This window comes from Leopardus geoffroyi, chromosome C1, assembly GCF_018350155.1.
Source record: "Leopardus geoffroyi isolate Oge1 chromosome C1, O.geoffroyi_Oge1_pat1.0, whole genome shotgun sequence".
NCBI lineage: Eukaryota > Metazoa > Chordata > Mammalia > Carnivora > Felidae > Leopardus > Leopardus geoffroyi.
Window position 1 is genome coordinate 82,286,978 of NC_059328.1, and position 26,628 is coordinate 82,313,605.

A 26,628-nucleotide genomic window follows, 5' to 3' on the forward strand; every position below is an offset into this window, starting at 1 on the left:
GGGGACAGAGAGAGACAGAGCATGAACGGGGGAGGGGCAGAGAGAGAGGGAGACACAGAATCGGAAACAGGCTCCAGGCTCTGAGCCATCAGCCCAGAGCCTGACGCGGGGCTCGAACTCACGGACCGCGAGATCGTGACCTGGCTGAAGTCGGACGCTTAACCGACTGCGCCACCCAGGCGCCCCTCACCATTGTGTTTTTATGAAAAAAAGGAAAAGGGGAAACAGATGAAGGGAGGACTTCTGAAATTGGTTGGAAAACTTGAGGGGATTCTGATCCCAATTTTAGACTTTCTGAACTTAAGTCTAGTGGATTTGTAGAGAACTCTTGTAAATAGATGAGGAAGTCGGCTGATGTTAAATAACAAAATGTTTGTGAATCAGTTTTGGGGTATGTTATGTGTTCTGTGTTCACTCTAATACTTAACCACATGAAAGTTTAGCCAGAGTACAAGATTGGATTTATCCAAGTCTGGCATTGAAGAATATCAAAGAAATTTAGGCTACATTGTGAAGTCAAGTCCAGGAAGAATAGAAAGGGCTAAAATAAATAAAGGCCACGAGTGGATTCAGTGGTTGTATGGGGTAGAATTGAGAAAGATGGAAGAATGAAGTCGGGAAAGGAGATTTAAATGTTAGAAATGGATGGCAAAACAAAAAGAAAAAAAGATGTAGCAAGAGAAGTTGCTGAAATGGATTGATGTAAAAATTATCAAAGTAGAAGTTTTAAAGAAGTTTTAAAGAAATTGTGAGACCAGAGTGTTTGACATATCACAGGATGATAATAGGGGCTGAGAGTGGGGGAGGAATAAAGTCAGGTGCTTGAAAAGTCTATATAATGAGCGAAAATGTCCCGGTAACCTGATGGTTGTTTTGATGAGAAATGATTTCATGCAGAAGCTGTCTTAATTGATGGTGGTGGGACAGCAGTCTGAAAGAAACACTGGGTGGTGGGGTAGAATGATGAATAATACATCCTTTCTCTTTCCTTTGGGGCAGGGTTTAGGGAGGTAAAAATGACTTTTTGAAAGGGTTATAAGAGAAGTTCCATGAGGACAAAGCAAGCTTTTAATTAAAAAGTTTCTCTAAGGAACACGTTGAAAAAGAAAAATTTGATTGTTAATGATAGAAAAGAATGGATTCCAGCAGGCACAATAAGGAATTGAAGGGTAGGTTTGTAGAAGAGGAGGCATGGATTGAGGATAGAATAGCGTTTCTCATTTTTGTCAAAAGCAAAATTTTTAGTTTCAAATCAGGAAATAAAATGTTCTAAAACCTCCCTCCCCACCGAAAACCCAATACTTTATGAATTAGAAGGCCCTTCCAATATACTGTGTTCAGTAGTATGTGAGACTTAAAACTACCAGATGTCCTAAACAGGGTAAAGTAAGACCAAGAGAAATAATTTAATGGACTTTGGATATAAGTTTTAGAATGGGAAATGAAGGGATAAAACAAATTGTGCATCCTTAAAACTCATGGGTAAAATAATCCTAAGGACAGGTCAAGAGAAGCCTAAGGGGATGAGACATGACTAAATGTATTAGAGGATCTTGGAACAAAAAAGAATATTAGATGCACACCAAGGAAATCTGACAAAGTATGGACTTCAGTTGATGATAATATATCAGTATTAGTTGATTAATTGCAATAATTATCCTAACGTAAAATGTTAATAGGAAAAGGAAGTGTGCAGGTTATATAGGAACTCTGTAGAAGCTTCAGTTTTTCTGTAAATCTAAAACTGTTCTAAAATAAAAACCTTATTAAAAACCATGGATAAATTTGTAAATGATTTAAAGGAAGTTAACAAAAATGTTAGTTTTTTGGGGCAGCTGGGTGGTTCAGTCAGTAAGCATCCGACTTCAGCTCAGGTCATGATCTCACAGTTCGTGAGTTCAAGCCCCACATCAGGCTCTGTGCTTACAGCTCAGAGCCTGGAGCCTGCTTCAGATGCTGTGTCTCCCTCTCTCTCTGCCCCTATCGCACTCACACACTGTCTCTCTCATAAATAACATACATACATACATACATACATACATACTAAATATAAAAAATAAAAAAATAAATTAGGTTTTTTAATTCTTCTGGGCAAGATTAAGGATGTCTGTGTGACCTTAAGATAAATAATATCACTTCATCCCATTGGACTTTGAACCTGTATCATATACATGGCTGTGTGTTCATCCATTTCAGTGGTGGAAGGGTTAGTAATGTGTCAGAACTAACATGAGAAATCTATAAAATTGCTGAGTCAACTCAAAATATCTGGGTGACCCACCTGATGAAGATCACTTTATATGAAAAGGATTCCTGTTACACCTTCTTGTGGCAGTTTATGAAGCTCTTTGACATAATTTATCCTTATAACAATCCTAGAAGTAGAACAGGCATTTTTATGTCTCTTCATGAACATGTGTCAATATTTTTTTCCAGCATACCTGCTGCCATAGCTAAAGATGTACATTATTAAAATTAAAAGTATTTCTACAACTAGAAATAATTTGCTGGAGCCAATGTATATAACATGTTTTATGTAATTTTTATGAAGGGGAGATTGTAAATTTGTTGATTTACAACTAGGAGTTAACATTAATATAAATATACAGAATTATTTTTCAGAATTTATCATTATGGTGTAAATAAATAGTGCATCATGAAATATTTTGTAGGTTTTTATTTATTTTTATTTTTATTTTTTTTAACGTTTTATTTTTTTTATTTATTTTTGAGACGGAGAGAGACAGCATGAACGGGGGAGGGTCAGAGAGAGGGAGACACAGAATCTGAAACAGGCTCCAGGCTCTGAGCTGTCAGCCCAGAGCCCAATGCGGGGGTCGAACTCACGGGCCGCGAGATCATGACCTGAGCTGAAGTCGGCCGCTCAACCAACTGAGCCACCCAGGCGCCCCAATGTAGGTTGTTTTTAATGTAGAAGACATTTAGGTTAAACCGGAATTTTTTTTTCCTGACTGATAGTAATTTTTCAGAGAAGAGTGTACTGAGAAATTAGTTGTAGACTCTGTCGTTAGAGACTTTAAAAGTCCAGTAAAAACTCAAGACTAATTCCAGTGATTTTAGAACTATGTAAAGATGGCTTAAGCTTTTCTATCAGCCTGGGGGAGGATATAGTGGAAGAGAACTACTTGCTAGTGGCATTAAAGACAGACTGCCCTCGTCTCTTAAAGTACTCTTAGGCCATACCCTGGGCTACCTAAAATGAAGAAAGATGATTTGGCAGAATAACATATCACCTGCCATAGCACAGTGGCCCAGATTGGTGATAATAAATAGAAAAGTGGGGAGATGTATATCATTTGGATAGTAGTATCAGCAGTGAAGATCTCAACAGCTTACATTCCACTTTTTGTTTCCCGTTACCTCCGTACTAGAAGGAGGTAGTTGCATCTCCTTTGAGCCCATTTTCTCACTAGAAAACTAGCAGTCTTATTTTTACCAAAGTGCAATGTTGTTTGTTAAAAGATGGCATTCCCTGGCATTTAAAAAGTCTCTCAGATCTGTCACATTAAAAAAAGACTAGACTTTTTTTTTTCAATTTCCATTTTAAATTAATTTCAGTTCTCTTTTAATTCTCAGTGATCATTTTTCCATGATAAGTCTTCATGTTTTAAATAATGTGCCACCAAGTTACTCCATTATAACATCCAGATTTCAATAAGAAATGTATTTCAAAAACCATTATGTCTTGAATGAAGTTTCTTTGAACAAATTTTCTATCACCTTTAAGTATATTGGTGAAGTTTTCATTAGATCATTGAATTGTATATTGACATTGTAGAGGTGTATTTCAGAAGAAGCTTTTTTGAAAAAATGAAATATTAAGCTTAGACTGTCATGTTTAGATTTATATATTGAATTTAGGTACATTGATATTTTATATTTCATGAATTAATAATATTGCTTGAAATGTCAACAAGGAAAGACGAGTAATAGATGACTTCAAACTTAATCCTGGAAGTGTCAGTACTGTGTAATCTATTGCATGTCTCATTCTTTTGTGTGTGTGTGTGTGTGTATCCATCATATGTTACAGCATTTTGTTTTTTGGAAGTGAATTTTTTTTTTTTTTCCAATTCCTTATTTATTGATAACCACAGATGTACAAAGCATCATACCAAGAATACATGGCAGTGGTTCACAATATGTTTAGAGATCTCTGAAGGCCCTCTTAGGGTTTCTAACAAAGTCCAAACTATATATCCATAACACTACTAAAATGTTGTCTTTTGACTTATTCTCACTAGCATACATTGCTTTAAAGGATAATAGAATATGTGATCATGTATACTTGTTCTTTTTAAAACAGTTCTTGGCTTTAATTTCTGATATGTTAAATACAACTCATTTAAAAGCTGTTTGTATTCTTCAGTAAATTTTACGAGTATAAAGGGGTCTTGAGACTAAAAGAACATTTTCATTGTGGGATACAAAGTTCAACACTATTCTAGTAGATAAGTAGTAGGAGTATTTTAATGAACAAGATGGCAGTGAAGAGTAGAGATGTACAGGGAAGATGCTAGGGATTAGGTCATTTTCATATTAATGTTGGTAACTAATTCTTCAGTTAAATTTTTCTGGCTTAGTGGGCCCTGAAAATTGTTTCTTGTCTGGTAGAATTGAAAAACCAGAAATTTAGCTGATTTAATTTTTTGTGAAAGGAGCTGCTCTCAGATGTGTTTGATGGATTAAAAAAAAAAAAGTCTTTTATTCCTAAAAGGGAATTTGAGGGTTGATATTGACCTCTTTTGCATACCATGTATTTTCAATAGTATTTGTTTTGGGCCATGGATGGATCCCATTAAGACCAAGAATCTTAACAGAATTTTAAGTTACTTTTTCCCCTGAAAAGTAGCCAATCAAAATCAGGGAAATGAGGAAATAATTTGACAGTGTAATGCCTGCATCTGGAGTTTCTGCCAGTGTGAAATAATTGTGTTGTCAACTTTAGTTGAATGGTATGTACATTCAGCCACAGCTATCTGAAAATACTTAAGGAATACTATATTTAAAGAAAGGATGAGGGGTCACTTTCTAACAGTATTCAAAAACAAAATTACTGTCAGTGCATATCCAAGAATTGGGAATGTATCCTCATACTTGCCTTTGGCAGCAAATTAAGATATCTATTGAATGTTAAATGGAAACAACCTATGAAGTGTAATCAGAGGGCTATAGTATTTGACATGGGGAAGTTTGTAACACTTTAGAATAATTGGTTAAAAAGATTCACACCGATGGATCCAAAAAGGCATCAAAGAACATGAAAAGTTTCTATTTTAAAAGTAAAATGGGTGAATGGATGGAACAAGATTGGCCATAAGTTGGTAATTGGTAAACCAGTGTGATGGGTATGTGGGATTTGTTATTGTAGACTCTCTCTTTTTTCTATGTGTTGGATATTTTCCATCACAAAAAGTAGAATCTAAAAAATAAGATGGAGAAATAAAAAAGGGGGAAATCTCAAAAAATGGGCAAAAAGCACGCTTATCCACAGAAAGATTGAGAAAAATATCTTTCCACTGTTGGAGTGCTTAGAGAGAAGAGATACAAAGAAATTGGAGGGAAAAATTAGAAGTCAGAAACTGAAGAGATTAAGAATTGTGAATCTTAACCTTTTAGACTGTCAGTGAAAGGCCATCATAGTTTCTATAACGTAAAAAGACTTAAAAAAAAAAAAAACTTGGCTAAAATATTGAGAGATCTGAAACCAAAGGCAACAGCACATCCTTATGACATAGACAAGAAGGCTGATGGAAAGAGAAAAGAAGAAATAAAACATGAACTTTTGGGACAACAGTACAAAGGGCCATTTTGATCCAGGTATGTCACGGATTAACTTCATGTAGGTTGGATGTTTCCTTTTTCATGGGAAGAATAAAAGTAACATACAATTTACTTCATTAGTGAACTAATATGTATTGAGGAATCAGCTGGTATGTAAGAATTTCAGGGATGAAAGGATTTAGAGTTCATTCTTTTAATTGGAACGTGGATAAAAGATGCTGAGACAAAAGAGAGTTCTCTCTAGAGTGAAGACTGGCATATCTTAAAGATGATAGAACAACAGTAAGACTGGAAAATAGAACAATAGAAATGGGAAGGAAATGTTAAAACTGGTAGGCAAAATGTGGGAAAATACTGAAGGAGAAAGCCTGTGGATACGGTGACGTTTTCTCATTCCTTCTACTGGGGAAATGTGTTTGAGAAATTTGTTGTGTTCATTATGACTACTTGAGTATGGAATTAAGGCAAACAAACTTCTGTAAGATTTTCGTTTGTTTCATAAGCTGTAGCTGTCCGGTTTCAAGTATGAGTTTATGAAGATGATAGCACTTAATAGAAAAACGTGTGAGTTACTGTTTTGTTGAAGATGATATTTATTTTAGATGTGGCTTCTTGCTATAAACCGTGGAAGTGAATTTTTCAAATCTCTGATTTAGAAATATTACATCCTTTATGCTTTGTTTGCTTTTTCATAGGAGATGGAATATGGTATATTTAATTTTTTAACATACAGGTATGTACCTTAGCCCTAATATTTAATGATTTCATTGAAACCAGTTAATTTTCTCTGATGCATTATCAGTAAACCATTTTTCTAAATGTTACAAAAATTAACTTTCAGGAACCATTTGGAATGGTCAGCCGTAAGCCATGCAGCCATCGTGCTTAAATTGGTTTTTGTAAACGACTTGTGTGTGTTTCGTAAAATATGCTTTATTTTAAAATTAGGGCTTCCTGTTGCAGCTGTTCCAGGAGCTCTGAGTCCTTTGGCTATTCCAAATGCTGCTGCAGCAGCTGCTGCAGCTGCTGCTGGCCGAGTGGGTATGCCTGGAGTCTCAGCTGGTGGCAATACAGTCCTGTTGGTTAGCAATTTAAATGAAGAGGTTAGTAAAATAATTTTGTAATGTTTATTCTTTAACTCCATTTCATTTGTGAAAGTTTCTCATGTTTATTTCATTTTGCACTTGCCTTTCTTTTTATGTACATTCATTAGTCAAAGTATTTTCTGTACGTTTCTATTTCTGAATAAAATCTATGTATTTGTTTAGGTAATATTTCCCTAGGCAGTCATATCTCTTTATATATATATATATATTTATTATTATTATATTATTATTATTTTAACCTAACTACCTATTTTTCCTAAGAAAAATATGGTGAAGTACTGTAGTATGGCTTTTTCTTTCTGTTGTTCTCAAAGGCAAATGTGATCTAATTTGCAGATTTAACTGTAAAACAATTTTGTTCTTTGCCTTTTCTAATTATTTGCTTGTTCATTTCATGCTTATGTGTCATTGCATTTTTTTAAATCTTATTTTATGTGAACTACTCTAATACATTTTTCTTTGAAGGTTCTTCCAAAGATCTTGACGAGGCACTCTTCCAGTCTTTCTTAGTAATTTTTTCTTTGCAGTTATTAGTCATTGTCTTCTAAAAATATTTTCCAACTTTATTCCCCCTCCCCCTTGTTAAATAAAATTTATTGCTGAGTTATTTTCTTTAGTTGTACATTTTATGTCTGGTATATTTTATTTTGATTGCTATGAAAGCTGGTATGAAATGTGGGAAGCTCAGTGTATCAGTTTACAATGTCTAATTTGAATATTTGTTTCATTTTTAATTGGCCTCTGTTAATACGAACATTAAGCTTATTTTATCATTTGATACTATTGTCATTCACAGTTCTGCATGCTAAAATGTTTGAATCAGAGTGCCTTTGTTTTTCTTTTAAGAATTTTGCCTGCATTTCATAACCAGCCATGCTTATGCAGTTAAAGTTCAAAGTTTAAAATTCCTGTGCATGCTTTCCTTCCCTATGTTGAGATGAAATGCTGTAATTTACTCTTTGATATAGATGTACTTTACCCATATTTGTCTTGGATGACTACATTTTACTCAGTTTTTCTTGTACAGTACATAAACCAACCATTTTCTGACCAAATTCCTGCATTTCCTATGTACTGACCTATATTTTATTTTTTTTTTTGTTCCCCAATTCCTTATTTTTTTCTTCTGCATTGCTGTTTCCCTTCCCCATTTCATCCTTTTCCCTGTGTGTTCACCTTCCCTTTCCTTGTCTTTTCCCAAATGCCCATTCCCTTCCCTGTCTTATCCTTTATTTTCCTTGTCCTTGTCTTCATTCCCTGTCTCCATTCCCTATGTTCATGCTTCTGTGCTTGAACAAATGTTCCTCGGACCAACTTGCCCCAATTAACCGCCTTGAACCATGATCCATGACCACCTCACCATTCTGCGGGAACCACCCTTCGTTATGGATGATCTGTTCATCTCCGCTCTTCCTCGACTCTTCTCTCTTCTTGTCTTACGCTGCTTGCTCTTCTCTCCTTCTAAAGATGGTTACGCCCCAAAGTCTGTTTACCCTCTTCGGTATGTTATTGTTAGCACTATACTTTTATTATTGATTTGATTTTTGTTTCACCTTAATTCTTATTTGTAGCTAGCACTTTGGCTTAAAGTTGAATAGTAAATCTTTTGCTATTTTTCTTTGCTATTTAAAACTCTCCATAGACACAAAATTTGTTTTAATGCATGCTGATTTATTTTGCATGGTCTTTAATTTAATATCATTCACATAGCTTTGAGGGTTTATCAAAAATTATTCTTTTCAAAATTCACTGTTCAAAATCTTGATCTTCTTTATTCATTTGTGAGAATGATGAGTTTGAATGAGTGATCATGTTGATGTCTGAATGTTTCATTAATATGTCAGAAAGATAATCTTCAGCTGACTTGCATGTAACATTAATTCCATTTTTGGATTACCTCTCTGTGGCTCCAAAAAAGGTGTTTATGGAGATGTGCAGCGTGTGAAGATTTTGTACAATAAGAAAGACAGTGCTCTGATACAGATGGCTGATGGAAACCAATCACAGCTTGGTAAGGTTAAACAGTTACCCATACGTCTATAAATCTGAATCTGTTAATAAAATCAAACCCCTTTATGGCAGTAAGAACCTTTATTTACTCATTCATTCATTCATTTATTTATTATTTTGGATAGCCAAGGCTCAAAATGGCACGTTAATTTTCGTATTTTAATGCATGATGAATATGTTTGTGGTTTTCTGCTGTCCTCTTACCATTCCTCAAGTACAATCCAGTGGAAAAAGGTTTAGGCTCCAGAATTGCAATAATAATTTCACATAAGAATTATGACATTTGTATTAAAGATCCCTAGTGTTTTTCATTCCTACTTACTCCCTGTGATAGAAGTTAACTACTATGCTAAATATAGTCCATGGAGTCCTGATTAATGTGGTGTTATCTTAATTCTCCTAGATTTTTGCTAAACTTAATAATAGAGTCACATGGAAAATGTATTTTAGGGGTACTAGGTTTTTACAAAATGAAAACCTTGTGCCACATACAATACACCATTGTTAATCCCTTTTAGAATCTTAAAATGTACTGTAGTCAAATTACACTTACATTCTTAACTTAGGTAAGTATTTTAATTAAATTAATACATCATTTGCCTTCATACACAAAGTCAGATCACATAAATCTGGAATACAACTACACATTCACAGTGTGATAAGACTGTAAATATCAGTATGATCTTTAGCTTGTAATTCTGTTCATTGACATTCGGTGCCTCAGGTTGGTTGTTTTCACATTGTTAATTTCGAAATTTGTCACTTATGACGTAATGACTAGTGTATTTTTGCTCTTATGCCCAGTGAAGGTCATAAACTTGAACATGACATATGGACCTTTTGGCATTTGGTATCAGATAGAAGTAAATTTGAATTTTATTATTTCTTACCAGCTTTCATGGTAGCTCAGACAACGTATAAAACTAGACCTCTGGCTCTCTGCTTTTAAAATGGACATACCCATCTTTAATGAAAGATCTGTAAAAAAGTGCTAATCATGTTCTGGGTGTCCTCGTAAATCTTTTTTTCTCCCTCTGCTGTGTATACTTCTGTACTCTGGTACATTATATATATATATAATGACTATTTTAAATAAGTGGCATTTTAGTTTTTACTATACTTACATCAGTTTGTGCTGCTAAAACAATACCACAGAGTGGCTTAAACAACAGAAATGTTTTTCCTCAGGTGCCAGTAGATTGAGTTTCTGATAAGGGCTTTCTTCCTGGCTTGCAAATGGCCACCTTCTCTGCATCTCCTCACATAGCCTTTCCTCTGAGCTCCTCTTTCTCTTCTTCTAAGGACACTGGTCTTACTGGATGAGGGCCTCATCCTTGTGACCTTATTTAACCTTCACTATCTCCTTAGAGCTTCAATATATGAATTTTGGGAGAATACAGCTCAGTGCGTGACAGTACTTATATTTTACTAGAGCCTTGACTGTCTAATAGCATGATTTGTAGTTTTTAAACCATATGTAGGGGCGCCTGGGTGGCGCAGTCGGTTAAGCGTCCGACTTCAGCCAGGTCACGATCTCGCGGTCCGTGAGTTCGAGCCCCGCGTCGGGCTCTGGGCTGATGGCTCAGAGCCTGGAGCCTGTTTCCGATTCTGTGTCTCCCTCTCTCTCTGCCCCTCCCCTGTTCATGCTCTGTCTCTCTCTGTCCCAAAAATAAATAAACGTTGAAAAAAAATTAAAAAAAAAAATAAACCATATGTAATAGCAAATAATTTATTTTTTCTCATTGCTTTTAGGGTAGATTTTGAAGTATATGACCAGAAAAATATGTATTCACACCATTAATGCCTTTAAAATACACACCCACATACTCAAATCCCACAGAAAACTAAGGTTTGGTGTTGAAAAAAATTAGTGAGAATTTAAAAAATTTAGTATGCTTTGTTTTGGGGCCCTGTTCTCCCTTTGGTTTTCATAGGACTCTATTTGGAAATACTCATTGTTTTATGGTATAGGCAGATACTTTTTTTTTTTAATTTTTTTTTGGGGGCGCCTGGGTGGCGCAGTCGGTTAAACGTCCGACTTCAGCCAGGTCACGATCTCGCGGTCCGTGAGTTCGAGCCCCGCGTCAGGCTCTGGGCTGATGGCTCAGAGCCTGGAGCCTGTTTCCGATTCTGTGTCTCCCTCTCTCTCTGCCCCCCCCCCCCCCCCCCGTTCATGCTCTGTCTCTCTCTGTCCCAAAAATAAATAAACGTTGAAAAAAAAAAATTAATTTTTTTTTAACATTTATTTATTTTTGAGACAGACAGACAGAGCATGAGCAGGGGAGGGTCAGAGAGAGAGGGAGACACAGAATCCGAAACAGGCTCCAGGCTCTGAGCTGTCAGCCCAGAGCCTGACGCGGGGCTCGAACTCAGGGACCGCGAGATCATGACCTGAGCCGAAGTCGGGCACCCAACTGACTGAGCCACCCAGGCACCCCTAGGCAGATATTTTTATGTTTAGGAAGTAGTATGGGGGAAATAAAAAACATTAAGAGATAGTAGTGTTTAAATGTGAACGAGATTGCTGCAAATCTCAGAGGCCATGCTAAATCATTTTAGACCAAAGTTTTAAAATTTGCAAACTTTAAGGTGTTTCTTTAATAATCTTTCTACCATGGCTTATTTAATTTAGCGTTTTCTTAAATTGTTGTTTTAAGAGTAACGTGTTATCCTAAATGAACTTTAACAGAATTTTAACAAAATACCAGAGTATTTTTATATAACTGCCATCTCAAAAGTAAACTTATTTAGTTCTTTATAACAGACCTTTAGCCACTATATTACATCTGTCAAAGTGTGCTGTAAAGTGCGTGGAAATCCTGTAACTCTAGTGTTAATGATATTTGACCAATTTTTAAGTGTATGTCTATATTGGCTTTCACAGAGGAACTGTCATGCATAGTGAAGAACTCTAAGTCACACTTAGAGGTATTGCCGAGATTTCAAGAGATTCCCCCCATCCAATGGAGGGAAATAGCAAATGGTATGGAGTATAATGGGGGAAAATATAAATTTTAAAATTATGATAGAATCTAAGTCCCTATACATCAATAATAACAACAGCAAATGTAAAGTAGTAAATGCATCAGTTGAAAGACAGGTTGTCAGATCTGATTTTTAAAAAGTTCTTTACAAGAAGCATATAAAGCACAAGAATGTGGAAAGATTGAAAGTAAAGGGATATAGAAAAGATAGATTGATTTAGATCACCAGGAAAACAAAACAGTTTTATGTGGGTGTGCCCCTAATGAAATATCCTCAAAATATGTAAATCATAAATGAATAGAACTGGAGGAAGAATTGTCAACACACCTTTCTGAATTATTTCAGGCATACAAAATGATGATCAACAAGGATACAAATGGTACAACACAAATGACACATGTATAGAATTATACATGTAACACATTCTTTTTAAGTACATAGGGAACATTTACTAAAGCAGCCCTCCATAAGGCAAAGGGGAAGTATCATGTAGACCATATTCACTGTTGCACAGTCAAGTTAGAGCTAATAACAAAAAGATACACTTATATTTCCCAGTATTTCGTGGATCAAAGAAGTTACTTTAATAAGAATTTAGAATACTTAAAACTAAAATAATGAAACTACTATACTAAAATTAGGTATGTGTAGTACAGTGAAAGCAGTGTTGTGACAGGAGGTTAACTTTAAGAATGATGGTGTAAACCCAAGGAAAGAAGAAGATAAAGACCAGACTAGAAATCACTGGTATAGAAGACAGTTGAGAGAAAGAAAGAAAAGCTAGAAGCTGGGTTTTTGAATAGATTAATAAAATAGACAAGTAGATGTTAAGATTCATTTTTTGGAATAACGAGAGAGGCAACACACCTAAGTGTTTTGAATTATAAAGGGTATAATTGTTGACATAGCTCCATTTCCACATATAAACTCGTCCTGTAGCTATATATATATATATATATATATATATATATATATATTTTTTTTTTTTTTTTTTTTTTTTTAACCATCTTAACTTCTCATTGTTCATTAATATCTTCTTCAGAGATTAAGAGAAAAGTAGAAAATTATACTCAACCCAAAGTGCCATTTCTGCTGTGCGACATTGGCTTTTTTTCTCTTTTATCGTTCATTGATTGTTTTGTCCATTTATGCCATATTTCTTGTAACAGGCTTCAAGATACCAGAGTCCCAATATTTAAGCTTGATTCATCTTAAATTAGTAATTCAAGTACTCTTCTGCTTTTCGCTTAATCATTATGTATGCCTTAGTATTTGACAAGGTTTTCTTTTTCTTTTTCTTTTTTTTTTTTTTTGAATACTTAAAAACCCTGATATTCTACCCCTCAACTTCGGCCCTCATCCACTTCATATTCTTTTGTCAGGTCAGCTGACTCGACATACTTCTCATTACCTGACTACTTCTAGAAATAGCTGTTTGGTTATTTTGCTTTATTTTAATCCCATTAGTCTATTATCCATCTCCTCTTGGTGCAGGTGCTATTCCTAGGACTTTTTATTGTTTTCTTATATCTGCTCTTCAGTATCTCAAAGCTCAGCTGTTTATGCCGTCTTTTCATGACTTTTCGAAGATGAACAAAGATAGCTTTCTTATAACAACCTTAGTCTACTTCTTTATACCACTTCATTCCCAGATTCATTCCTTATAACCCATGCCTTATATGATGTAGTAGCACTTTTTCATAAGCAAAGTATTGTTCACTTAATAGAATTCTAGAACTTTGAAAATATTTTATAATTCAAATAAGTTTTATAAAAGGAGTTTATGTACCATCTCTGAATAATGCAGTTGATTTTGTAAGTGAAAATTTAGAAGTATATGTGAAATGCAGTAAAACAAGTGAGAAAGAATTCAGGCCTGAGATTTTTTTTTTTTTTTCTGTTGGCCTCAGTTGCAAATCTAAAGAAAATTACAAAATACGTAACACTACAGTAAAAGAATTGGGAAGAGTAAGCTTGTTTTTACAAATTAGGGAAGCTGTAAGCGAAATAAGAATTTACTTTTGAATCTTTTCTGAATGGTACCTTAACACTTCTACAGCATTTTCCTTTTCAGAACTGTTTTATATTTAACTGGTTTAACTGGTTTATATTCTATGTGAGTAAGTAGGAAAAGATGCTTGGATTTAATAAATTGGGCATATCTCTGGTGTCAGACTGCGTACGTACTGTTGTGAGTAGGATTTTGTCCTCATTTCCCTTTTCTTCCACCTTGCCTTTATCTCTCTGCTGTTAATACACAAACTTGGAATAGTCAAATCAGACCTTCAGTTTAAAGTATATGACTTATAAAATGGTCGTAAGTTGTTGTGACTAGTGAGTAAAACATAAAACATGTAACTTATCTGTAACCTCAGACCAGTTCGCTTAGTTTAAAAATAACCCAACTGCTACTGCAGAAAGTAGGCATGTAATGTTCTGTGTTAGGCACTGTGCTGTGTGCTGGGATAGAGACCGGGGTTCCTACCTTCGTGTCCTTTGCAGTCGGAAGGAGGAGGAGTTAGATAATTAAAATAAATTGTGATGAATTTAAGAAGAAGAAAAGAGTGCTGCATGGGGAATATGAACCTTTCCAGAGAAGAACAGTGAGAAAGACTAGGAGGGATAATGACCAGATGAAAAATTATTGTAGCTACAACAGCATGCACACAGGGCTAAAAGGTAAGAAAAACTGGCACTTCAAGGAAGATAGGGTTTTGTATAGCTGGAGGGTAAAGTTCAAAGAGTACAGTACTAAAATACTGTAAGTTGCATGAGGGGTGAGATGGTTCTTGTCTTACCACCTGATTCTCAGCACTAACAAAGTAATTGGTTTTGTATATCATCAATAAATATGTTCAGAGACGCTGGGGAGATCAGGATATAGTCCAAATTCATTTCTTCAACATGGCTTTATACCTTTCCTAGTCTGACCCTAAGGATTTTAAGCAGGTAATAACATGAGATTTGCAATTTATAGAGGTCATCCAGCTGCTCTGTGTAATAGGATGCATTTGAAAAAAGTAGGGAAAAATCCCAAAAGGAAGACAAATTGGGAGACAGAGTTAGCAGATCAAAAAATTGTGACCGTGAAAAGTAGAGAATTGAGAGATAATTAGGAAGAAAAGATTAACGTAGGACTTGGCAGTTAGGTTATGGGGCAGGAGAGAGAAGTTGTTACAGATGAGTACTAAGTTTCTTTCTGTGGCATCTAAGTATATGATTTATCAGGATTGGCAAGGAAGAGAAGATTCATAATGAGGATTTTCATTCTGTGAAAGAGGCTGGCTTTTTTGCCAAAATGGTCTAGGGCAAATAAATTTAAGTCATCTTGTCACCAGTGACTGTTGAAAACTCAAGATTTATTTAAAAATCATGGGGCGCCTGGGTGGCTCAGTAGGTTAAGTGTCCAAGTCTTGGTTTTGATTCAGGTTGTGATCTCACGGTTCGTGAGTCCCAGCCCCTCACCCTTTCATGTTCTCTCTCAACATAAATAAGCTTAACCAAAAAAAAAAAAAAAAAGAATTATTTAAAAATCATGGAATTCAGTTATTTCAGCTGTTCCAAAAGAAGAATTCTTTTTATTTTGAACTTTGTTAATATTGTTTTTTAAATAGGCATTTTTTTTTCTTTTTATAGCCATGAACCATCTTAATGGACAGAAAATGTATGGCAAAATTATTCGTGTTACTCTGTCTAAACATCAGACTGTACAACTACCTCGAGAGGGACTTGATGATCAAGGGCTAACAAAGGATTTTGGTAATTCCCCATTGCATCGTTTTAAGAAACCTGGATCCAAAAATTTTCAGAACATTTTTCCTCCTTCTGCAACCCTACACCTATCCAATATCCCGTAAGTATTACAGCTGGAGATTTTTAAATGGGTATACATTTTAGAAATAAAATTTGAAAATTATTATTAATCTTTACTTTTTTCCATCCAATTTTCCTAGTCCTTCAGTAGCAGAAGAGGATCTACGAACACTGTTTGCTAACACTGGGGGCACTGTGAAAGCATTTAAGTTTTTTCAGTAAGCAAGCTTTCTTATCTTTAAATTAGTGACTTGATAGAAGTTAAAAGTTTTCTTCAAGTAGTTTTTATTCTTTTTGTTTATGGAAATTTTTGATTCTGTAGTGGGCAAAAATTCAAGTATTTAAGCCCTTCCTAATTTTTATGAAGTATCTAATTTTATAATTTTGTTTCAGAAGAGATCACAAAATGGCTCTTCTTCAGATGGCAACAGTGGAAGAAGCTATCCAGGCCTTGATTGATCTTCATAATTATAACCTTGGTGAAAACCATCATCTGAGAGTGTCTTTCTCCAAGTCAACAATTTAAAAAAGGGGGAGGTGAAGATGGAGGGTGTATCACATTGTTTGGTGTCATCACCTATTGACTGTTCAGAAAAGTGGGGACCAGAGTTTGATTTTTTTTTTGTTTCCTTTTTTTTTTTTCATGCTGTTATCATTCCTTGGTTATAAAATGAAATGGCATACATAAAGGCAGAGTGTTAACTGCTATATTTCATCTGTTCTCTAGGGAAGCCATTTTTTTTGTCTGTTTAAATTTTTAGTTTAATTATACTTTCCTTTTTCAACTTAGTTGACATACGTGCCTTAAAAAGGAAAACTAGTGTTGCTATTGTGCATTTACTAGGAAAAAGGAATTGGTTGTCTAGGGCACATTGTTATATGGGAATTACCATATGTTTAGGCAGGGGTGTGTAAAAAGGTTAAGTTTTTGTTTCTCCTGCTTGGAACTTATTTTGAATTATTGGCTTGTCACATTTCTTTCTATTTACTCAAATAAGATACATGATACTGAGAGAATTAAAGCAGCATTTTTTAGTTTTTACTACCTTAGGCTTTATTGCTTTAAAAAAACATTGGCCTTTTGTATCTCACAATTCTGGTCTAGATTCAGTTATGAATGTAGGCATTAGTTAAAATTAACAAGATGCAGAGTATTAATTTCTTAAGACAACAAAGTGATTTCTGTAAGTTTGAGCCCTATGTGGAAAGCATTGTGGAATCTTAACCTTTTTGTACACACTCTTGTGGGACGTATCATATAAATGTCAGCACTAAGTAATGTCTTGTTTGTGGCTGAATATTTTTCGTAGATGTTTTTGAAGTTGACATGACTTACGTGCATTTAAATATATATTGCCATCCTTAGTTTGTAATTAAGATTTGGAATATGGTTGTGGATTTCTGAGCATGTGCAGACTGGTCTAGCTAGTTCAGGAACTGGTGCATGTATTTTTCAAAGATAAAGAAAGTGTACTGCGAAAATTTGCAGGAAGATTAATTTTGTGGCAGTTTTCTAAAACTGACAACCAGGTGGGACCAAAGTTTATGTGCCTTTAGTCTTAATTTACCTTGCATTGTAATATTCAGTTTTAATAAATCTTCAAAATATTTTGTATTTAGGAATAGATCTGACTTTAATAAAAACATGGCTCAGAATCTACAGGTCAAATTAATTTGAACAGTTCTTGTCAATCTGAATTGTTGATTCTGTTTAAATGACCAATACTTTTTGAAATTGATGTACTTAGTTTCAAGATTCATAGATTCTGTTATCTATGTAGACAGAATGGTCATGTATATTTTCTATTAGTTGAGTTTTTACATCTTTAGAAATGTAAAATTCAGTATAGTTTGAAAGCGGCACAATTAAAAATTAATTTTCTAACAAAGTTGGGAGGTTTGATGGTTGTTTAATTTCCTTTTGTGTGTACTCTGCTTACCTCTGTAGCATGCTCAATAAACACTTCTGTAGCTCTGTATTCACCTTTTCTGTCTTTCTCTGCTGCCTTTTCTCTCTCCTCTTCTTTGTTTTCACTCCACTGTGCTTCTGAATTCATGTTTATTCTCTGCCAGGGTGGGAAAGGAGTAATAATATTACAATTCTATGGCTTTATACCATAAATAAATCTAGATGCTGTGAAAATATACCAGCTGTTTTTTTTTTTTTTAATTTAAAAGATAGTAACTGCTTTTCAGGAGGACACATATTAAACATTTCCCACCCTGTTATAATCTGCTTTAAAGACATAACTTTTATTATTGTATCTTGTTAATTCTCTCTATCTCTTTTGTTGTTGTTGTTTTTTTTCCAGTAGATTTATGCACTACTAGACCTTTTGGATTTGCCATGCTCTCTCGCTGCAGTTTCATCTCTCATCTTTTGTGTCTGCTAAAGATTTCCTACTAATTTTAGATTACCTTGTGAGATTTTAACAAAAGGTACTAGATGTTGTTGGGAAAAACAGTAACATATAGTCTACTTTTGCCCGGTTATTTAAAAACTTCAGGGTAATTTGTGATGTTAAAATTTTCACTTTTTAAAGGAGTCCAGTTAGGGTGCTATTTGTATTACCCAGCATATTTTTGGCTACTTTTAAAAAGTAGGTATGTTGGTGTCAGGTAACTTTGGAGTTATACATGTTGCATAGATTTGTTTTGTTATAAAGTGAGAATTAATGCAAAACTCCTACTTTAGGAGAATAAACAACAATTGGAGTAGGAGGTAACTTTAAATGTGCTATATTAATACAACAATTCTCTCCTCTCCAAGAAATAAGAATATAGTAAATAAAAATCATTGTTACATTTGAGTCAGCAACATTGAGGTTATTTAGAAGCTAGATGATCTCCTTCGTGTCTTTTCTTCCTAAAATAGGATTGTGTTACCAAAGCACTCTGAGCAACAGATGTGCCTAAAGTGTATAAAAAACCCAACACCATGGTTAATGAATTATAATTGAACAAAGTTTCTCTGAACTTTTTCTCAGAAATATTGGGTGGTGGTCGAAACAGCTGATAGTAAGTACTTGCCACGTTTCAAGTAGTTTTCTGTGGTTTGAGAAGAGAAGTTTGAGTTGGAAGAAGAAAGAGAAGTCCTGAAATGCACGTAAGAACTGGGTTGCTCCAGTTGCCGAGCTGGGGGAGTTCACAATACCTCTGATCAGGCATGACTAGCAACCAAGGTTCTTCCCACCCAGGGAGTGGCAGATTCTTCAGTCTCTTAAGAGTACACTGTGATCCATGCTTCCTTCCAAAGCACCAAGTCCGTGAAATGGTAATTTTGACATTCTAGGATATTTAAAATTTGGTACATCAAATTGACCCCAGTCATCGTCATCACTAGTAGTACCACTATATGCTGCAGTCTTTTACAGCGAACTGGCTAACAGGGAAGTGTTCTTAAGAACTTAGCTGCTTGTTAATATAGAGGCCTTACCTTGAAGATTTAGGAAGAGAATTTTTTTTCTGTAACTGACCTAGAAAAAATTGGTTTTGACATTAATATTTATTTGGAAATGGGTTTCAAAGGAATGGATTCATATGTATTTATATCTAATGTTATATTTAACGATAGAAATGGAATTTAGCATTTGAAAGTCACTAAGAATAGCTTGACTTAACCAGGAAGGGTAACAAATCATTCTATTAGTTACGTTAGGAATATATTAACTGATGCTTTTTTGAGGCAGTTTAAGATTTAAGGTTAGTCTAATCAAATTATAATAAACTGAATTTGTTCCTGTAGTTCTATTTGGATCACCATATAGTTTCTAGAGGGACAAGTTACTTTCTAAGCCTCAGTAGCCTTTATAAAGTGTGGAGACTGTAATTCCGCTCTGCCCACCTCACCAGGGTTATTGTGAAGCTCAAACAAAAGCAGAAACACTGTGTAATTGGTAAACTGCTTATATAGGAGAAAATGTAACACCACCAGAGTTTTAGGACTGCCAGATTTGCCAGTAGTAAACTTTATCCACAATAAATCTTACCCTACTGCCTTTTTTTGCCACAGGGAAGTATTTTTAATGATCTAAAATTATTTTTTAAGTGTCAGCCTGGTAAAACAAAAGGATGGAGAATGGAAATATATCATGCATCCCAAAACCAAATGAAAGGAGACTGGATTTATTATTAGCCTTGTATTTTGTTTGAACTATTTAATATCCCAGTAATATTATTATTACTATAATAATATCTATGTAATTGAACATAGATATGTAGGGGTACCTGGGTGGCTCAGTTGGTTAAGCGTGTAACTCAATTTCAGCTCAGGTCATGATCTCACAGTTTGTGAGTTCGAGCACTGCATTGGGTGCTGCACTGACAGCGTGGAATCTTTGGGATTCTCTTCTCTCTCTCATTCCCTATTCACATCCTCTCTCTCTCTCTCTCTCTTGCAAAAATAAATGAACATTAAAAAAAACATAGATATGTATTTATAATTATAGGCTCCGCTTAAAACAGGTTTTTTTTATGTGTACAACTTTAAACGTTGCTGTGAAACGTGGAGGTAATTGTAACACGTAAAGGCTATGAAAGGAAGAAAGGATATTCTCAAGAGTAGTATAGGACTTTAAAGTTTCCTCACTGATTTAATATTTTAAATAGAACATAAATCTGAAAACATGTTTGTTCATTCAGGAAAAGAGGGTATAGTATTGAGTGTTTTGGTTTGGATTTTTTAAAGCTTATTTATTTTGAGGGAGGGAGAGAACGGGATGGGCAGAGAGAAAGAGAAAATCCCAAGCAGGCTCTGTGCTTTCAGTGCAAAGCCCAACTCCGGGGTCTTGATCTCACGAATCCTCAGTAATGTTTAGTGAAATTGAGTATACATTGTATACTATTGTAGTTAAATGTTTCTAGAAAATCTTGATTTTAAGCCACAGTATTGGAATCTGTGTATCAGTTAATTAGAAAAAATTTTTCTTAAATGTTTATTTTTGAGAGAGCACGCACATGCAAGTGGGGGAGGGGCAGAGAGAGGGAGACACAGAAACCAAAGGCTCCAGGCTCTTGAGCTGTCAGCACAGAGCCCGATGCAGGGCTCAAACCCATGAACCGGGAGATCATGACCTGAGCTGAAGTTGGCCATTTGAGCCACCCAGGCGCCCCATCAAAGAAATCTTAATTTTACAGTTATTTATTCTCCTAAATATACACCTTTTCAGGTTTTTTTTTTTTCATTTTAGGTTTTGCAAATAAAAGCATAAATGTTGAAGTGTCAGATTATTCACATTAAGGACAAACAGAAGTGTTCAAATCTGAAGAAGAATACAGACAAAATGTATTGGAACACCTATGCACTTAGCACTTGATTCTTTTGACAACATTTTCCATACTTTATGTATAATTTTAGTATTTGAGATAAAACATTACAGATTGAACTACCTCTTCTTGATCTAGTCCCTACCCAACATAATTCAATTACACAAGGTAATTCAATCATTACCTTGAATTTAGTGGTGTTTTTTTATTCAGTGGTTGCTTTTCAAAGGGAATTTGTTGTGTATTCTATAGCCTAAATTTATTTTTCTATCTAAATACTGCAAATACTCCCATTATTCATGATGTTGGGATGATATTTTGTTGTCCAACACATAAACTATAATTTTTTAAGATTCAGATACTCCCCTTATAAAATCTCATGACATTTAACCAGTTTTAGGAAGGCTTTTAAATCACTTCTTTTTCAATAAATGTTGAGTAAGCTGTTAGAGTTTCAACTTTCTCTTAATGTAAAGATGTAAAAAGTAAACAACTATTGTTAGTATCTTAAAGGCCGAAATTAGGTGTAAGAGTCTTAAACACAAATGCATCCTTTCTAGCTTCCCATTATAGCTACCCTTGCAGCTTCCTGCCTCCCTCCTGTTTCAATGGAAAGAGTACTTGGCATCTTTGTTTTCATTCCCTTAATTGGCATTAGTGTTGTTATATAAGATTTTTTAGTCCAGGAATTTTAACTCTTTAGTGTGAAACATTTCAAATGTACAAACAAGAAGACTAGCCCCCATCATTGAGCTTCATTTGCCAACTTAGCCTTTCTTGTTCCTCCACAACTTCTCACCTTCCATACTAATACAAATCCCATATCTATATCATCATGAGACTCTCTGGTATATTTTCCTTGTAGTGTTTGATTCCTGGTCATAGTTGCTAGTCTATGATACCTGGGCTAGCCTCACTAGTCAGCATTACAGTTTCTTCAGATCCTAGAACCTTGCCATTCAAAATGCAGTCCCCAGACCAGCAACAATTAGTATCACCTGGGAGCTTATTAGAAACTGTCTCTGGCCCTGTCCCTGACCCGCTGAATACATTTTGACAAGATTGGCAGGTGAGATCCATTTGGACATTAAAGTTTGAGAAGCACTCTAGAATATACTTTTTCAGTCATAAAAATCAGCTTAAAATATGTGGGTTTTTTCTGATGTGAAAATTGTTGAACATTTTTAGTATTTTAAGTTGCTGAAAGATACATATTGTTAGTAACACTAAGGAATAATTGTAAAACTGAAAAGGACTGTATGCATATATAGTACACATGTAGTATACATATATCTATATGTAGAGATACAAACGTACATCGTTTCTAACCTTGTTTTAAATACAAACTTATAGAGAGATCAAATGAATCGTTTAGCAACATATTTATATTGACTTACCTGTACTTAGAATACAGGTCCTTGGGTTCCCAGTCCAGTCCTCCAGTGTGTCCTAACAATTAAAAGACATAGAGGTCTGCTAATTAAAACTGTAATGTACAAGTTAATAGCTAATAAAAGCTAATAGTAGAAATCAATATAATTTTTTAAATTTAGTACTAAACATCAAATTTAGCTGGACAGGGAAAGAAACTCCATGTGAATTGATTTTAAATGATTAGAAAGTAACACTTTTAAGTGTTGACCCTATTAAAATAATGGTAAAATAAAATTATGCCCTTGGGTCATTTCAGTAAATAGACAGCTTTTCTACTCAGTGAATGCTTCTTCAATCCATTTCCCGACTCCCAATTGGATAGCAGTTTCATAGTTGAAATACCTAACACTCATTGAGTGATATTGCTGGTACTCTCCATAGTTAGAGCTGTGGTACAAATAGAGATTTAGCTTTGTCACAGCATGCCCTCGGGGACTGTTACCCTTAGTATAGTTTTTAGTGTTCTTTTGGCTAGCTGTTTTCTCCAGTGTCCTGTCTTGCTAAATATTTCCTGCTTACCACCCCTATTGCTGTCTCTAAACCTCGTTGCTGCTTTAGCTGTCATTTACACTGTTCATTTCTCTCATTTTTCATCCCTCCTCTCTTCTTTGTGATTAAGCTTCTTGCTCCTGTGACTTTCATTTTTATAACCATAACCAACCAATTAACATTACTCCTTTTTCTGATTAATGAACGACAAATGATAGTGCATTGTATGTAATATTTAGATGTTTTCCTATTTTTGTCTGGTTCAGCTTAAACTCCTTTTGCTCCTAAAACTAATTTTATTTTGCTTTTTTAGTTTTTGGGATCGTAACAATTCCAGATGATTCAAATCACTAGGAAGTCTTCCAGAAACATGAAGGAAGCATTGGTGTGTTTATCACTGTTCAGTTCTGGTGGAGGGGAATTTGTCAATTGTTGTTAAAAGAGTTCTTTTAAGGAGACTTGTAAAATTCTAAAAGGTGATTCCAGTTCATTTAGTCATGATACCTAGAAAGTAAAACATGTATGTTCAAAGGCATAATTACTTATATTTTTTAAAGATGTAAGTGAAAGAGCTCCAGGGGAGATAATAACATTACTGTAGTTCTCTCATAAGTTTGGAATTTTATAATGTGAGGTATTTATATTTTATTATTCTGGGAAAGGTGTAGGCATTGATGTTCAGTTAAACTGTATTCAAGCTATCTTCTGCTACCCAGTAGCAGTGAGACCTTTAAAAGCCTTAACTGTCCCATCTGTAAAGTGGGGATAATATCTACCTCAGATGTTCACTGTGGGGATGTATGTGGAATACAGTTCCATCCTATTGATAGTTTTTCTTTTCCATTGCTTGGGAAAGACTTTTTGCATTCCATTTATGGAAGTTTTTTCCCTAAATATTACATTGGACTTCTTATTCAAAAGACATTTATTGGACACTTGCTATGTGCATTACAGGGAATTCAAAAATAAATAGAACCACAATACAGTCAGTTCTATAACAACTTTCCAACATATTTGATAAGTGTTAGGGAATAATTTAAGCATTGCGTGAATTTCACATTTACACGTGTGCAATTTCATCATGGGAAACATTGATGAAAGCAAAAAGCTGCACCCAGCTAAACCATCTGTGTAGAAATTTACACAAAATGTGTTTATGTACACTCCTCAGATATCTATCTATTGGATACCTCAGTTCTCCACATGTATTAGGTACCACACTTAACCCATATCTGGTGTCAACTTTTTGTCCAATTTGAGGTAACCAACACTGTACAATAATAACTCACGAGCTCCAAACTGCTTGCCATCCCCACTTGAACAAAAGCAATGTAAAGTCTTTTTCAAAATAAAGTCCTATTTATAACAGTATATATTTTTTAATCACTTACCATATGTAAAACTGCTGCCATTTTTCTGGCAAAGTTTCTGATGAAGTTTTTGAGTATTGTTCTCCAAACCCATTTTTTCCCCTAGCCCTGTAGTTTTTATTTTGTGATTTTGCATGATGTGGAAGTTTCTGGAAATGTTTATGCTATGTTATAGTAGAACTATCTACTTTCAAGGAGCTTCTAGTCTAATTCACATTATGACAAGACAGTATATGGCAAAATATTAGACAATAGACATTGGAAAACAGGACTTGATGTTGAGCGTCACCATTTACTGATCATGGTAGCTTGAGCAAGGCCAGTTAGTTATCTGAGCCCATTTTCTCATCTATATTCTTTCTGTTTCAGGGGGTTATTTTTAGTTCCAACCAAGATAATTTATGCAAGCACTTTATAAAATACCAATTCCTGTAGAAATAGAGCTTTGGGAATGTCTTATGGTACAAAGATTACCAAAAGGGCCAATTTTAAGGTGTTGTGATTATAAAAAATTTTCTGAGCTAATGGAGATATTTTTTAACCTCAAAGCCCATGCTCTTTACTTTACACTACAGTGAGTAATAACACAATGTATGTAAGTTTCTGTGGTTATTACCACTTGTGTGTTTTTAAATAACTGAATTTATTTATCTTTAACTACAGGAGAGCACCTGAAAAGAGAGATTCCAGTTTTAAAGATTGTCAGTATGAAACATCCAGTATTGTGCTTTCAAATGAAATACTAGCCCCCAAAACTATGATTTCTACCAACTAGAAATATAAGTCAATTTTAGAAGGATTTTCTACTTTATCTGCTAACATCTTTTTGCCTCTTGAGAATTCATTTATTTGTTTCATTCAACAAATACTACATGCTAACCATGTGCCATCTTAGATGCTGTGAAACAGCACATAAAACACAGTTCCTTCGTATCATGGGGCTTTCAATCTGGTGTGAGATAAGTAAATAAGCACTTACATAGTTTAATGAGTTTTATGGAGAAACTACTGGGTGCTATCATATATATATATCATACTCTTATCAGGTAAGGATTCTTGGAGGTAATTATACTTAAGAGCTGGGTTGGAGGGAGGAATGAGGAAGGGAAGGGTTGAAGACAAAATAGTGTGTTTAAAAGAAAGACACCTGAATCAAGGTGATGGCACCCTAGAGAAATTATAAATTTAACATGACTAGTTTGTAGATTATGAGACAGAAGAAGTAGAGAAACGCGTTATGATAGTAAGAGGCCAGATTATGGGCCATGGTAAATAAAGCATTTGGAATCTAAGACCAGTGATTTTTAAACACAATTATTGGTAAAATGGATTTGAGAGAGGAGAGAGGGTTGATGTGACAAAACTGGTAAATTTACCCTGCTTATTAAAAAATACTTCTTTTAAATATGAAGTTTTTTTTTTTCTGATTCTAAAAAAGTCACACAAAAACTGAGTTTATTTAAACCGTTCCATCTAAGAATCTCAAACAAAATGATACTGAATTAAAGAATACAAAGTTAAGGCTTCCAAAAGTATTTTTTGTTGAATATCATAAATTAAAAAGACGCTTACTCTAATGCATTATCCTGACAGTTTAAACCCTATGCCCATGCTTTTCTATATAATAAGGATTAGACAAAGCCATGGGATGCTGCAAGTTTTTGGATTGTCTTTTTAAATGGTAATTAAAAATATTTTCCCATTAAACATGGACATATCATGTTCTGTCATTAGAAGAATGCAAATATAAAGCTTATAAATTACAACGTAAGATTTAAAATGAAATTTCAAAGCAACCATGGTATTTTAGCCACCATGCTTTAAGGACCATTTTAGGTTGTGCATCACGATAATCCAGGAATATCGGTTCACTCTCCTTTGCTGTTTAGACTGCTATTTGGTTTGAAGAACTCTGAGAATCCCTACTCTTAAGTAATATAGAAGTTTTAAATCTGAAATGCCAATTTTGTTGAGTCAAAAGAACTGGTGTAGACAAATACCCCTTAATAAAAGTGTTTTAATCAAAGAGGAATTGAAGTCTCACAGAAAATTTAAATATTATTTCCTAATAGAAGTATGTTAACCATACTTTATCTTTTAACTAGTTCAAGTAAAATTATACTTGCATTATATTCTTAAGTTTACAACCATACTCAAAGCCAGTTTAATGATTGAAAATTCAACATACTTTTCTTTACCACCTGTGCCTCTGAATTTGCTATCTACTCTGGCTTATCATTTTGTATACAAAAGCTGTATGTAATTGAGTTTAATGAAAATTATTTGAAATCAAGAAAACAAGACGTCTATGGGAATATTGAGCTTCATGATAAAGAGAATTGCCAGAAATA

The 26,628-nt window shown here is 34.5% G+C and overlaps 1 protein-coding gene across 6 annotated transcripts in view; it reads left to right on the forward strand.

Moving 5' to 3' along the window:
* Positions 1 to 17,698, forward strand: part of PTBP2 (polypyrimidine tract binding protein 2) — an 84,179-nt gene extending 66,481 nt beyond the window's left edge. For 3 of the 6 annotated variants that reach the window (XM_045478375.1, XM_045478379.1, XM_045478380.1), the window contains 6 exons: positions 6,754 to 6,908; positions 8,379 to 8,412; positions 8,830 to 8,922; positions 15,543 to 15,759; positions 15,860 to 15,937; positions 16,113 to 17,698. In XM_045478375.1, the coding sequence (XP_045334331.1) occupies positions 6,754 to 6,908; positions 8,379 to 8,412; positions 8,830 to 8,922; positions 15,543 to 15,759; positions 15,860 to 15,937; positions 16,113 to 16,245 (710 nt within the window). In that variant the 3' untranslated portion in view covers positions 16,246 to 17,698. The remainder of the gene's footprint in view (positions 1 to 6,753; positions 6,909 to 8,378; positions 8,413 to 8,829; positions 8,923 to 15,542; positions 15,760 to 15,859; positions 15,938 to 16,112) is intronic. The other 3 variants (XM_045478376.1, XM_045478377.1, XM_045478378.1) reach the window with 3 other exon arrangements.
* Positions 17,699 to 26,628: the final 8,930 nt, after the last annotated feature.